The 11,852-nt window shown below is 48.0% G+C and overlaps 6 protein-coding genes across 6 annotated transcripts, besides 9 other annotated features; all 6 read left to right on the forward strand.

The window, feature by feature from the left end:
• Positions 1 to 11,852: part of a sequence feature (heterozygous, Esmeraldo-like haplotype) that runs on past the window's edge.
• Positions 446 to 481: a microsatellite.
• Positions 610 to 634: a sequence feature (AT_rich).
• On the forward strand, positions 653 to 3,394 carry Tc00.1047053510311.150 (MP99, putative; the record flags this gene model as incomplete). The annotated part of the gene is made up of 1 exon (XM_812567.1): positions 653 to 3,394. The coding sequence occupies one exon, from the start codon at positions 653 to 655 to the stop codon at positions 3,392 to 3,394; it is 2,742 nt and encodes a 913-aa protein (XP_817660.1).
• Positions 3,794 to 4,738, forward strand: Tc00.1047053510311.160 (hypothetical protein, conserved; the record flags this gene model as incomplete). Its single annotated transcript, XM_812568.1, has 1 exon — positions 3,794 to 4,738. One exon carries the CDS (start codon positions 3,794 to 3,796, stop codon positions 4,736 to 4,738), a length of 945 nt encoding a protein of 314 aa, XP_817661.1.
• On the forward strand, positions 5,114 to 6,766 carry Tc00.1047053510311.170 (hypothetical protein, conserved; the record flags this gene model as incomplete). The annotated part of the gene is made up of 1 exon (XM_812569.1): positions 5,114 to 6,766. The coding sequence occupies one exon, from the start codon at positions 5,114 to 5,116 to the stop codon at positions 6,764 to 6,766; it is 1,653 nt and encodes a 550-aa protein (XP_817662.1).
• Positions 6,943 to 6,998: a microsatellite.
• Positions 7,263 to 7,283: a sequence feature (AT_rich).
• Positions 7,315 to 7,356: a sequence feature (A-rich).
• On the forward strand, positions 7,400 to 8,968 carry Tc00.1047053510311.180 (hypothetical protein, conserved; the record flags this gene model as incomplete). The annotated part of the gene is made up of 1 exon (XM_812570.1): positions 7,400 to 8,968. One exon carries the CDS (start codon positions 7,400 to 7,402, stop codon positions 8,966 to 8,968), a length of 1,569 nt encoding a protein of 522 aa, XP_817663.1.
• Positions 9,391 to 9,424: a microsatellite.
• Positions 9,434 to 9,476: a microsatellite.
• Tc00.1047053510311.190 (hypothetical protein, conserved) lies at positions 9,565 to 11,052 on the forward strand (the record flags this gene model as incomplete). Its single annotated transcript, XM_812571.1, has 1 exon — positions 9,565 to 11,052. One exon carries the CDS (start codon positions 9,565 to 9,567, stop codon positions 11,050 to 11,052), a length of 1,488 nt encoding a protein of 495 aa, XP_817664.1.
• Positions 11,354 to 11,386: a microsatellite.
• On the forward strand, positions 11,531 to 11,852 carry Tc00.1047053510311.199 (hypothetical protein, conserved; the record flags this gene model as incomplete). The annotated part of the gene is made up of 1 exon (XM_812572.1): positions 11,531 to 11,852. A coding segment is annotated over one exon (322 nt), but the record flags the coding sequence as incomplete, so codon positions are not given.

Below are 11,852 nucleotides of genomic sequence, written 5' to 3' on the forward strand. Positions count from 1 at the left end.
TGGAGAAGGGAGGGGTTGTGGCGGACATGAGTAAAGGCACGTGAACGATGTCAAGAAGAACTCATCAGAAAATGTGATTTTGAAAAAAAAAAAAAAAGGAGAGAGAGAAGGAAGAGGAGGTGCAGTGTGTAAAGGAGTGCGGTGGGGATTTAATCTTTTTTTGTGTGTGCGTGTGTGTGCGCGTGCGTTATCTTGTTGCGTGGTATGATGTGTTTGCGTGCATTTTTTGCCTGGCAATGCATGCATCAACGCACTGAAGTTGCTTGCGGGTTTCTCGCAATTTATCTTCTCTTTTTACTGCTGTCATGGATATCAATGCGACTCCCAGAGCACAGTGGAGAGAGAGCGAGTGTGAAAAAGGGCGTGTGTGTGTGGAGGGTGGTGGTGGTGGTGGCAGAAGGACAGAAGACATATTTAATTCAAATCATCTCCTCCATTGGAGTAATATTATTATTATTATTATTATTTTGTTGTTGTTGTTCACTAGAGAAGGAAATAGACGGAAAAGGAAAAAAGGAAACCTGTATTTAATTAACTCAGGAATTTTTTGTTAACGCTGCACAAACATACACACAGACTCACGTGCGCTTTTTACTTCACAGTAGAATCTTAATTTATTATTATTATTATTTTTCTTGTTGATTCCTTTTGAATGCTTCAGCGCTGCCGGATTCTCTGGACGGCGGATTTTCGTACCTCGCCGAAGATATCCGAGGAGTTCAACAATGTCCTTAACCGCAGTGGATGGGGGTTCGACCACGTTGCCATCGACATGGGCGCTCTTGCAGGTGCGGCAGGACGCCTGACGCGGGATCTTATCGGGCAGGATCGTGATGCGGAGACCGTTAAGGTGCTCCACCGGCAGGTCACGAATGTCATTTTGCGTCGCATTCAACCAAAAAAATCCCTTGCTATTTTTATTGATGGCAGTGAGCCGCTCTGGAAGGTTCGCCACATGCGGCTTTATCCAGGAAAAAAATTTGAAGGAAAATTTTACCGTAGTGCGGCCTCCCCAATGGTGTACCTGCTGGAGGACAAGTTCCGGCAGGTTGCTGTGGATCTGCGGACGCCACCGAAGGAGTTTGTCATCAGCGGTGCTGGTGTTCCTGGGCCGGTTGAGGGCAAAATGTCGGCATGGATGCTGGATCTTGCTTCTCGGGCCTTGCCAGATGGCGCGGTAACCCTTTCGCCGCCTCTTTTGTCTAGCACACCAGCGGAGGTTACGTTCAATGATACCATTTGTCTTATTGGTGGAACGGACTTGTTTCTCTCTGCCCTCGGGGCCACACCATTCCATAACATTACGACTCTCACACTTCAGCAGGGTGAAATGAAGTCTCTCTCCATGAGTGAGTCTCTCGAATGGCTTGCGATGGACCATCTTTTGAAGGGTGAAGCGGCTACACAAGGTGACCAGGGGACGGGGCGGCAAGAACTACAGAAACGACTTGCGGCAGTGCGCACCGACATTGTGCTGTTGTACCTGATGGCAAATGGCATTTCCGCTACGGATCTTAGTGGTTTAGGGATCAATTTTAAGGAGCTGATGGAAGCCTACATGGCGGAGGAAAGTGCTGGGGCCAACCATGAACATATTTTTGAAGAATCGCCTAATGGTACCTCGTTGTTGTTGTCTTCAGCTGTATTGGAACGAGTCTTGTCGCGCGCAACTCGCAAAACGGGGGGTTCACCGAAGCCATGTCAACAATCTGCAGATTATCTTGAAGTTCTCTTACAAACTCATGCCATGATATGTGGCGGCGGAATCAGGAATTTTCGCTGGACCCCGGATGATAACGACTGTGTCCCAGAGAAACCTCCGAAGATCCCTATTGAGCGATTCCTTGCTCACCTAAAGCACCTGACCACATTAACTCGGGAGGGGGGAAAAGGAGGAGGAGGAGAAGTCCAGGGAGACGGTGCTGACAAAAAGACAACAGCGATTGAAAAGGACCAGTGCAGGATCACTGCCGGTGTTGAGGCGTCTGTTGATTGGACATTTGCCCTTACGGGTTTAGAAACCCTCCTTTTGACTGCACCCAGGGCAGAAATGATTGAGCAGATTGTTCCCGTCTTTACGAGGGGGCATTCGTTGCCCGCTGGTATTGCAGACGACATTGTTAGCACAAAGAATGTCATGGAAGCCGCTCAAAAGACACGTAATATTTTACAGGTAATTAAGGGCAAGAATTCGGAAGAGGGCGGTGGAGCTGTGAAAGATCACCCCGCACTGGATCATCATCCATCCCATTACTTTGTACGCACACCCGGTTGCCGTGGTCCTCCGCCGGGGTGGTCGTACCAAAGCATCAACTTGGGTGTGCGAGCTGCGGGATTTGGGGTACGATATCGCACTGGCGTTGGTGCATCAGCGGCGACATCGCGTGTGTTGGATGGGGTTGGTGTGGCCTCGAAGAACACGCTTTTTGTGTATGCTGCTGATAAGAATGGTGTTTGGAGTGAGGAACCATGTGGAGAAATTCATTCTTCTGTGTTACCAACGCCAACGGAGGAGCTTTCGACGCTTCGGGTTGTAACGTGGAATGTGCAATTCAATCGTCACAGTGGTGAGCGGACTCCACTGGGCCGAGACGGTATTGATTGGTGCACACCAACACGGTACATTGCGCTTGCCAAGACAATGGAAACCCTAGATGCAGATGTGATCAGTATGCAGGAAGTGGAGCCGGCGTGGTGTAAATACCTCTGTGAACAACAATGGGTAAGGGAACGGTATGCGCTTTCTTGTAATGAAGATAGTCACGCCATCCGCCCTTGGGGTGTCATGTTGCTTGTAAAGCGACACCTGCGTGTGGAAGGGATGCATCATGCAAATGTGGCTGCTTTTGCAGGACACACGAGTGTGATGCCAGAAGTTACGATTACCGTTTCCAAAAATGTTCCAGTGACAATTGGTTCACTTCATCTTCTTGCACCATACAATAAAAACAATGTCAGCAATCGTACAACACAATTGGAAAACCTGACGAAGCGGATGCGCGCACGCCCCTCTGCTGGTGGTGTGCCGACCGGCGCAATTGTTATGGGAGATTTTAATGATTATGCGAATAATTATTTTACGTTTCCACCCGAGCTGGGCTTTAAAGACGCCTGGTCGCTGCTTAACCCAGAGAATAACAAGAATGAAGGGTACACCATCGACGGAGATCGCAATCCATACGCGGGACAAATCATCGAGCGGGAGTTTTTTGGTCGTGCCGATCGCGTGTTGTTTGCCTCCCGCCATTTGCAGCCCATCCACGCAGAACTTGTCGGCACCACCTCTGTACGTGCGCTTGGGATCACGAAGCAGGTGAACTGCGACAAGGCTGTCCCCGAGTATTTGTACCCCTCTGACCACTTTGGTCTTCTTGTCGAGTTTCAGGTGATGTGACACTGTTCCCTCCCACAATGATATAAACATATACATATTAGCTACCGTACTGTTGCACAAGGCTGTATGGAGGGATCATAAATAACGCAGGGTGATGCATCAAGCACAAGAGGGCAAAGACAAGAACAATAACAAAACTGCCCTCCACTCAAATACATTTTTTTTCCCGCTTTATTATTTGCCTCGTCACATTTCTTTTTTCCCTTACTCTTTTTACCTTGCTCCGCTTTCCCACATTTTTTTTTTTTTCCTCTTTTTTCTCCTGCTTCCTTTCCGCTGTCTACAGAAGTGCGGGGGACTTCTCATTGGGTAGAGGGGAAAAAAAGAAGAACACGCTTGGGAGAGGAGAGCTCGTCCGCTTTTTTCTCACCGGTTTCTTCTAATTACTTTTTTTCATTCATGTCGTTTCGATACACGAATGGCCTCGTGGGTGCACTGAAGCACAGGATGATGCTCGAGAGCTCCCACCGGGAGTTGGTGCGGCGACGATTCACGGGCCATTGCCGGGGCGTGGAAGTGGTTTGTAGCGGCTACGGCACCGTGCTTGCGGTACGCCTCGTTGACAAGACGGTGTGGGAGCCGTTTTACCGCAAGGGCCACCCATCCCCATCGGGTGCGGATATGGACAGCGCACCACCCAGCAGTCACGCAGAGGGTACTCCTGTCGGGGGGCAAAGTGCGGCGCCCCTAGATTTCGAAAGAATTGCCGAGAGCATCAAAGCGGCATTGTGGGATGCCACGCGGAAGATACGCTCGGCAAAGGAGGCAGCACTCAACCGGAGTTTATCCCACAACCAGCAGCTGCGCGCACAGGCGCATTTAGAGCACTGGTATGACGAGGATGCGAACACACTTCAACCGTTGGCGTTTGAGGCGCTAAAACACGAGGCGGCAACACCGTGGATGCAGTTTGTTCAATTTGGAAAGTATAAACATGCAGCAGCGGTCATGCATAGTGAGTCGGGTGGAAAGACGAGTGAAGCTTTCACGGGAGAAACGAAGAGGGCAGGCGCAGATAATGAGGAGGGGCCATGTGTCACGGCGCTGGATGAGAAAGATGTTGACCCCACATCGATACCAATTGGATCTGTGCATCCACTCTTTCTTCCCGCACTCATTCAGTTTGAGAGCCGTGTAGATAATTCCCTCAACGATGATGCCATTCGTCAGGAGCAGCGGCGGGAAATGTCACGCGATGAGCAGCTCTTTTGGGAACGCGTGGAATTGATTCGGAAAGGACAAGTTGCCACCATTAAGGGTGGTCACAAGCGGGACTACGCGGATGAAGCTGCTGTCGCTAGCGACAATGCGGTAGACAAGGTACAACTACGGTTCACGCAGTGAGCGAGCAGAAATACAGAGAAAAGAGAGAAAAAGAGAATGAATTGAGCGATAATTATGAAGTTGATATTCTGCCTTGCTTTGCCTTTCTTTATTGTTGTTGTTTGGTTACTCAAAAGTAGTACGCATGAAAATTAGTCTCCTGGGAATACTTATTTTATCTTTTCTTCTTCTTCTTTTGCTTTGGTTTGCTTGGATATTTTTATTGGTGGCCTCGCGACATTCTTCACAAGCCGAGACAGCCAGGCACTGTTGCAAGAAGAACACGCCTGGCGGGTGGATTGAGGTGCATCACTACTTCAAATACACCACTTTGACATTTTTTTCTTTCCTGGCATCAGCAGAAAACACAGTGATTTTTCTTTGTATAGTGGCGAAATGTTTAACCCTACCTATAGGTGTTTAACGGCAATTACGGATACATGCCTCCCAAAGAACTTTATGCATGCGACAGATCTGGCCTTTTATTTCCCTCGATTTCAGCCACGCGTGCACCTTCGCCCGAATGGCATACCGGAGTTACAGGACGCTCTGGCGTTGCTTCAGCCCGCGGAGGCAAATTCTCAGCGGCGATGGTCAAAACCCAACGCCATGAGCGCAGAAGAGTGGGGGAAGTGCTGTGACAAGGCTTTTACTTTATTAGATCGTGCGGAAGAGATCATGAAAAACGTGGGTGGACTCAAAAATTTCTCCACTGCTGATGTTTTACGGTCGATTTCTGCAGTGAAATTCGAACTCCTTAACGGTGTCGAGCATCTACCTCGTTCCGAGTACGCTAAGCATGTTAATATTTACCGTATGATTCTTAAACAAGCGGGCGGTCTTCTTTTCTTTAACGATTGCTGGGATAAATCGGATGTACAGCAAATAGACACTGCGTGTGTTATTGTTGCTCATTTTGTTCGCGCCTTTTGCGCATTACATCAGAAACCTTTCCATACAAAGCAAGAGGATGGAATCAAGAAAAAATATGGCAATATTTCTGCCTGGTCAATGGTGTTGGATGAGGCAAAGGAGAGTGGGGAGAATATTCTCACGCTACCGATGGTTATGGATCGTGTCGATGAGCTGTTAAAATTAAGTCGTAAGGCGGCTGAGACTCATGCTGAAAAGAATCCTGATCTTCGCTGGAATGTGCCCAAGCTCCTGTTGATAAAAGGTATTCTTACAATCCCTTTGACAGGACATCTTGGGCAGGCTCAAGAACATATCAATGAGGCCGCCAAACTTGTTTATGAGTCGTTGCGAAGGAAGCAGCCGATCTTGGACGGTCTTCTAGCTCGTAAACAGGAGCCGGAGTTAGGTCTTTTTATGCTTGCCCAGGCAGAAATGGCGGCACGTGTCTTTGACTGGTCTGCCAGCCCCAATGAAGTGGATAAAGGTGTTATGGAAATGTTTGAAGCAGCTGCCAAATTTTACTCATCACCTTATAACACCGCACTAGATGCGGACGGTATAATGTCTGCAGACGGTGTTGAGGAACGACGGTTTGAGACGGATGCATATGCATCATGCTTGCTGAGCTACGGTACATTTTTGTTGGGTGCGCCACGACCTCCGGGAACATCGCGGCATGATACTCCCGTGTTTCTTCCTAATCAATTGTTTACCATGTCTCCTATTTGTACCGTGTCAACATCCTCAGATATCATCTTCTCGGAAGTGCGAGAACCGGTATCCATGGCCATTGACCTCGTACGCAAGCGGACAGGTGAGACTCTTGAACGAGCTCTTGAGCTTAACCGCACTCTTTACCCGGAACACAAACAAAACCCAAAGGCAGGTTGGACACTTCTCGCAATGGCATCTCTTTATGCGGATATGCGGGACTATTTATACGCAACGGGCCTTTTTTCATCGGCCGAAAAAGCACTTGTGGAAAACTATGGAAATAATTCGCTGGAAAGACTTTTGGCTCTCAAATTGCGTTACGAATTTTTAGCCGGTGTGGGCTCTGAACAGGAGGCAAAGACGGCTGCACATGAGGTGGTGCAGCTGCTGAGACACATGGATTCCATTCCCCGCTCATGATGCTTAAAAAAAAAAAATCGGTGGGAGTAAAAAAAAGGGTGGGAAGAGGTCAGGAATTGCTGTGGATCTGTAAAAGGGAGGCAGGGAATATAGGGGGGGGAAGAGTAAGGTTTGATTGCGTGCGAATTGTCTTTTCCCCCCTGACTTTATGTCGTACTGGATATGGCCGCTGCGTTTTATTATTATTATTATTATTATTATTATTATTATTATTACTATTCTTATTGTTGTTTTGGTGGCTTTGACAATTGCGTGGGAGGGAAGAGCAGCGGAGAGGGGAGAAGAGAATTTGCCGATTAAATGTGAAGTTTTGTGTAAAGTGAGTTTTTTTGTTTTTTTTTTACCCGCCTCCTTCTCACTTGATTGCGAGGGGGGAATTATCCCCGGAAAACTTTGATTTGATTCCCCCTTTTCTTCTTCTTTTTGTTCCTAATGGATTATAAGTGCAACCGAAAAAGGGATTTTGTGTGACGTGGAGGACTGTTGAAGGTCATACATTTTTTATTTTTTTATTTTTGTGTGTGTGTGGCTGCGTTGAAAGGCCAGGGAGAGAAAAAAAAAAAAAAAAGGAAGAGAAATAGAAATAGAAATACTGAAGAGGGTGGTGTTGTATACCCGCCTTTTTCGCTGTTGATGGTTGCAGGAGACGGGGGCAATTCCCCCCAGCAATCTTCGCATGCACATTCAATAAACCATGTGTCTATCGGTGAGAGGAACGACGATGAGTTTCGCACTGAAAATGAAGAGTTTATTGACGACGAAGGATATTCATCCGTTGGTGCTGTGTTTTCAAAGTTTCTGGAAAGGGTGCGCCGTACACATCCATCACGTATCGCTTGGGTGGTCTTCCTCATATTTCTTGTGACAAGCGGAAATGCAATGCAAGTCGTAGGACTGAATTTTTGGCTTCGTTCTTTCCCGAAGGATGGGGCACCAGGGAATTTTACCACACTTGCCGTTTCTTCCTTGTTGTTTGGATTAATCTTTTTCTTTATGTTGGTGGTGTACATTATTGTTGCAAGGCCCTCTCTTGCGTATCTTCGTTGTGCTTGCGGATGGCGAATATTATTCCTTATTGGTTTAGCAGACGCAGTGAACAGTTACATGGCCATATATGCCGCCTCGCATACACCTGAAGTGCTACAGGCTTTGTTTACAAGCCTTGTGCCGGTCTATGCCGCGGGGTTTACCAAGTGGATTCTAGAAGACATGAGGAAATATTGGAATGTTTGGATCTTCACATCCTTCTTCCTTATTGTCTCTGGAGTGGTGGTGGCTTCGGCGTACCACTTTGCACATGGCTTTGGGGATGATTCAAAAGGGAAGGCATGGTGGAGTTTGATCTTTTTCTTCTCCGTTCCACCCACGGTGTTGATGAACATCTGGCAAAATTTGTACATGATTCAGTTTACGTATGATCCCTCCCCCGAAGAAAGTCATTTTTTTCCCCCACAACCTCGCCGTCCACGGCGAGGTAGTATGATGTTTTCAGATTCAGTTAAAAAGAACGGCGGAAAAGAATTCAACGCTGACAGAAATGATGGCGATGTCGCCTTCTCTCCCTGTGAGACGACGCATGCGCCAGAGAGTTCCAACGGCGAAAGGCATCGTTTTGGAGAAATTGAGATACCCTCTACGCAAAGTATGCAGGGTACCGACACCGTTGTAAAGCTTGTCATGCTGACTTGCGGCACGACGATTCAATTCGTTTTAATTATGCTCACTCTTCCTATGGACGCCATTCCTTGGTGGGGAGGCAGTAAAAGTGTAGATGACGCATGGACGAATTTCCATGAAGGAATTCGGTTTGTATTCCATTCTAGTAAAAATTCCCTTTACTGTATGGTGTATACCCTGGGGTTTTTATTTACGTACATTGGTTCAGCCTACCTCAACCAATACAGCGTCACTTTATGTTCCATGATTGGTCAACTTTCATCGCCTTTTACAGCCCTAATACTTATCATTGTACCCAAGTGGAATTTGGAGAAGGGTTACACGCCATGGTACCTGAGTCTATTGGCGATTGTTTTTCTGTGCGTGGGTTCATTTATCTACACCTTGTGGGAGGAAAAGACGGATGAAGAGAAAAGGTGCGGGGAACGCCGGTTAAAAGAGAAACTTATGCTTGAAATGCAACATTCGGCTTTAAGCACACGGCTGAGAAGCAATTCGACCTTTATCTTCACAACAGAAGAGTAGTAGATATTAACGGATTCTTCGCAATGGTCTCTGAGACAAGGGAAAAGGATGACTTTCAGTGCTTGTATAAGATTTGTTACTTGGTGGGTTTTTTTTTTTTTTTTCTCTACACATATGTATATATTCCTCGGTGTGTCTGTGTGTGTTAACCTAAAAAGAATATTTAAATAGCGTCTCACAAACAACAACAACAAAACAACTTCGGCAACAATAGCAAGAGGAGGGTGCAACAGAATGGGGTGAGTTGGGAGCGGAACATCCAAAAAGGGAGGAGTGCAACACAAGGAGCGTGAGAGAATGGAAGGAAAACGGGGGAGGGGAAATGTTTTTCTCGACGGGCAAAATATTTTTTCCTGACCTTCAATGTGCCCTTTGAGGTTTGTATTGGCGATGCATTCAGTTGCCTCTCATGAGCCCTTTTCTGTTGTTGTTGTTGTTGTTGTTGTTATTGTTGTTTTCGCCCGCGTATGTGTGCTTATGTGTATGTGTGTGTGTGTGTTTGTGTGTGATGCACTGATTGAATATTTCTTTTTTTTCCTTTATTACTCTGGTTCTCCACCCAGCTCCCGCTGAGGGAGGTTCAAATAACCAAAAAGATGGTTATCGGAGCCAAGGTGCGAGAAAAATCTGCGGCTGCAGCCCGCTATTGGCGACATTTACGCTTCAAGACGTTACGGCGTCAGTTGGTGACTCCACATGTTGGCGAAATATGTTTACCATCGGCTTCTTTTGAGGTTGACGGGAGTCCATTGCCCCCAGTGCGCATGAAGGTGGGAACTAGCCATGAGGAACTGCTTCGATGGTTTCAATTGGAATACTTCGGCTTTTTCCAGTCCAAATCTAGCAACGGGGGACCAGAAAATGATCGCACCAATGCCGATGTTTGTGTCCACGTCGGGCCGCCGAAATCTTTGGGATATCCTTACACCCTTGTCTCGGAAGTCAATAATTTCACTGAAGCCGTTCGCCGAAGCGAAGAATATGCAGCTTGGGAAGAAACGGACACGGCGGTGGGTCCACACTCCACACGATGGATCACACAGCAACTTCTCGACGGTTTTGTTTCTCGTCGGGTTGTAGCCCATGTGGGTTTAGCATGTAGTAACATGTCGCAAACCTTATCGACGGCTCGTCGACTGCAATTGGAACTTGCGCCAAGTGACGTATCTCCATACTACTTTGCAAATGATCTCTTGACTTCTTGGGGAATTTTTGGCGTTCCAGATCCAAATAGTACGGAGTTTAGAACCGACGATGTAACCCGTCTGCTGCAATTTGCGCATGCTAGCACCGTTCTTCCCATGTATCGGGCACTCTGGATAAATGGGGCTGCTCTGTGTAATGAAAAGGGTGATGCAGTGTTAATATTAGGCCCGCGACGAAGTGGCAAAACAACATTGGCGCTTCACTGTCTTGCGGCATCTTCACCTCGTCTTCGCGTCGTTGGTTTGGAGAACTTTCACCTTGCCGATTCAAGCACCCTTGCGAACATCAAACCGAGCTTGGACGGGTTTACGGCGCTTCTCATGGGCATTCCCGCATCTGTGAAAGTGGGCGTTGGGGCTCTTTTGGGGACACTCCGTCCTAACCCTGCTCTGGCGGAAGCGGCTCATACCTTTCAACTTTCCCCGTCCACAATTCAGCAACTTATCCGAAACAATGAGCTAACTATTTGGAACATGGGCGCGCGCCATCATATTCACATTGCTGAGGCATTTGGCCGTCAACGTTGGTGTCCGACAATAATTGCTCGATTAAAGGGCATTTTGCTTCTCAATTGGGATGTGCAGGAGCTTTCCACGCCTCATGCGCACATTAACCCGCAGGTGATGAAGTGGGAAAGCAAAGAAAAGTCTCTCGGGTTGTTGAAAACCCTCGCAGAGACAAAGCGCGGCTCTCTTTTTAAAGGGCATTATCTTTTGCGTTCGCTGTATGATGAAACAACGGCCATGGAAATGCTCGAGAATTTACTTAACGAGAACGAGGCATTACCGTCTCCACTGTATGAGCTCCGAGGCTCAGTTAGCTTCGATACGGCGGCGCAACTTGTATGCAACCATATTCTGAAGCAGAATGATTCCTAGCAAATGGTGCACCGACAAAAAAAAACAGCAGGGCGCAACAAAATGAAAAGCTTTTATACCGCTTTTGTGGAGCGTAGAAATTTACCCTAAAAAAAAGCGCGCGCCGTGAGGGATGCGAATAAATTTTCAAGAGGGTGTTTGGCGACTATTTTCTGCAATTAATATGCCATTTCGGCTTCTTTTGCCCACCCTTCGCCACCGCACGCCGTCCTCGTTGATATTCCCTCTGTGTGGCGGGCGCCGCTTCTTTTCCCTTTTTTTGACAAGGTTAATTTGGCACACGCATTGAGCACCCAAATCTTGTGTGTGTGTGTGTGTGTGTGCTTTTGTGTGTCTTTTTAGTGGCCATCCCTTTCGTGTGCTGCGCGCCCTTGCTGCGATTTGGACGAGAAAATTGCCATCCTTCCGTTGGATCTTGTAGCTGCGAGGGCGAGGGCCTGGTGCGCAAACCTTGGCGAGCGTTGCGCAGAAACCCGCAATGGGCCGAGAACAACCGGCAGACTTCGAAACAGCATTCGCAGATTTGCTGCTTGCGGGGCTTCGTCGGCAGGGAGAGGCGCATGGCGACGAGCGCGTCCGCTCCATCATGCGACGGGTGCTGGTCGAGCGCGGTGGCGACGGGAGGGAGGAAGTTGGGACGGTGGCCTCGGCAATTTTTTCTTTGGCTGGAGCGGGTCTCGGCGACAAGGGGGCGATTGCGGTGGCGGAGGCCCTGCTGAAGCTCGGCTCGCCGCAGATGGTGAAGTCCCACGGTGTGCGTCGCTGGACGGTTTTGCTCAATGACAATGGCCTGACGGACC

This window comes from Trypanosoma cruzi, genomic scaffold (assembly GCF_000209065.1).
Source record: "Trypanosoma cruzi strain CL Brener 1047053516711 genomic scaffold, whole genome shotgun sequence".
NCBI lineage: Eukaryota > Euglenozoa > Kinetoplastea > Trypanosomatida > Trypanosomatidae > Trypanosoma > Trypanosoma cruzi.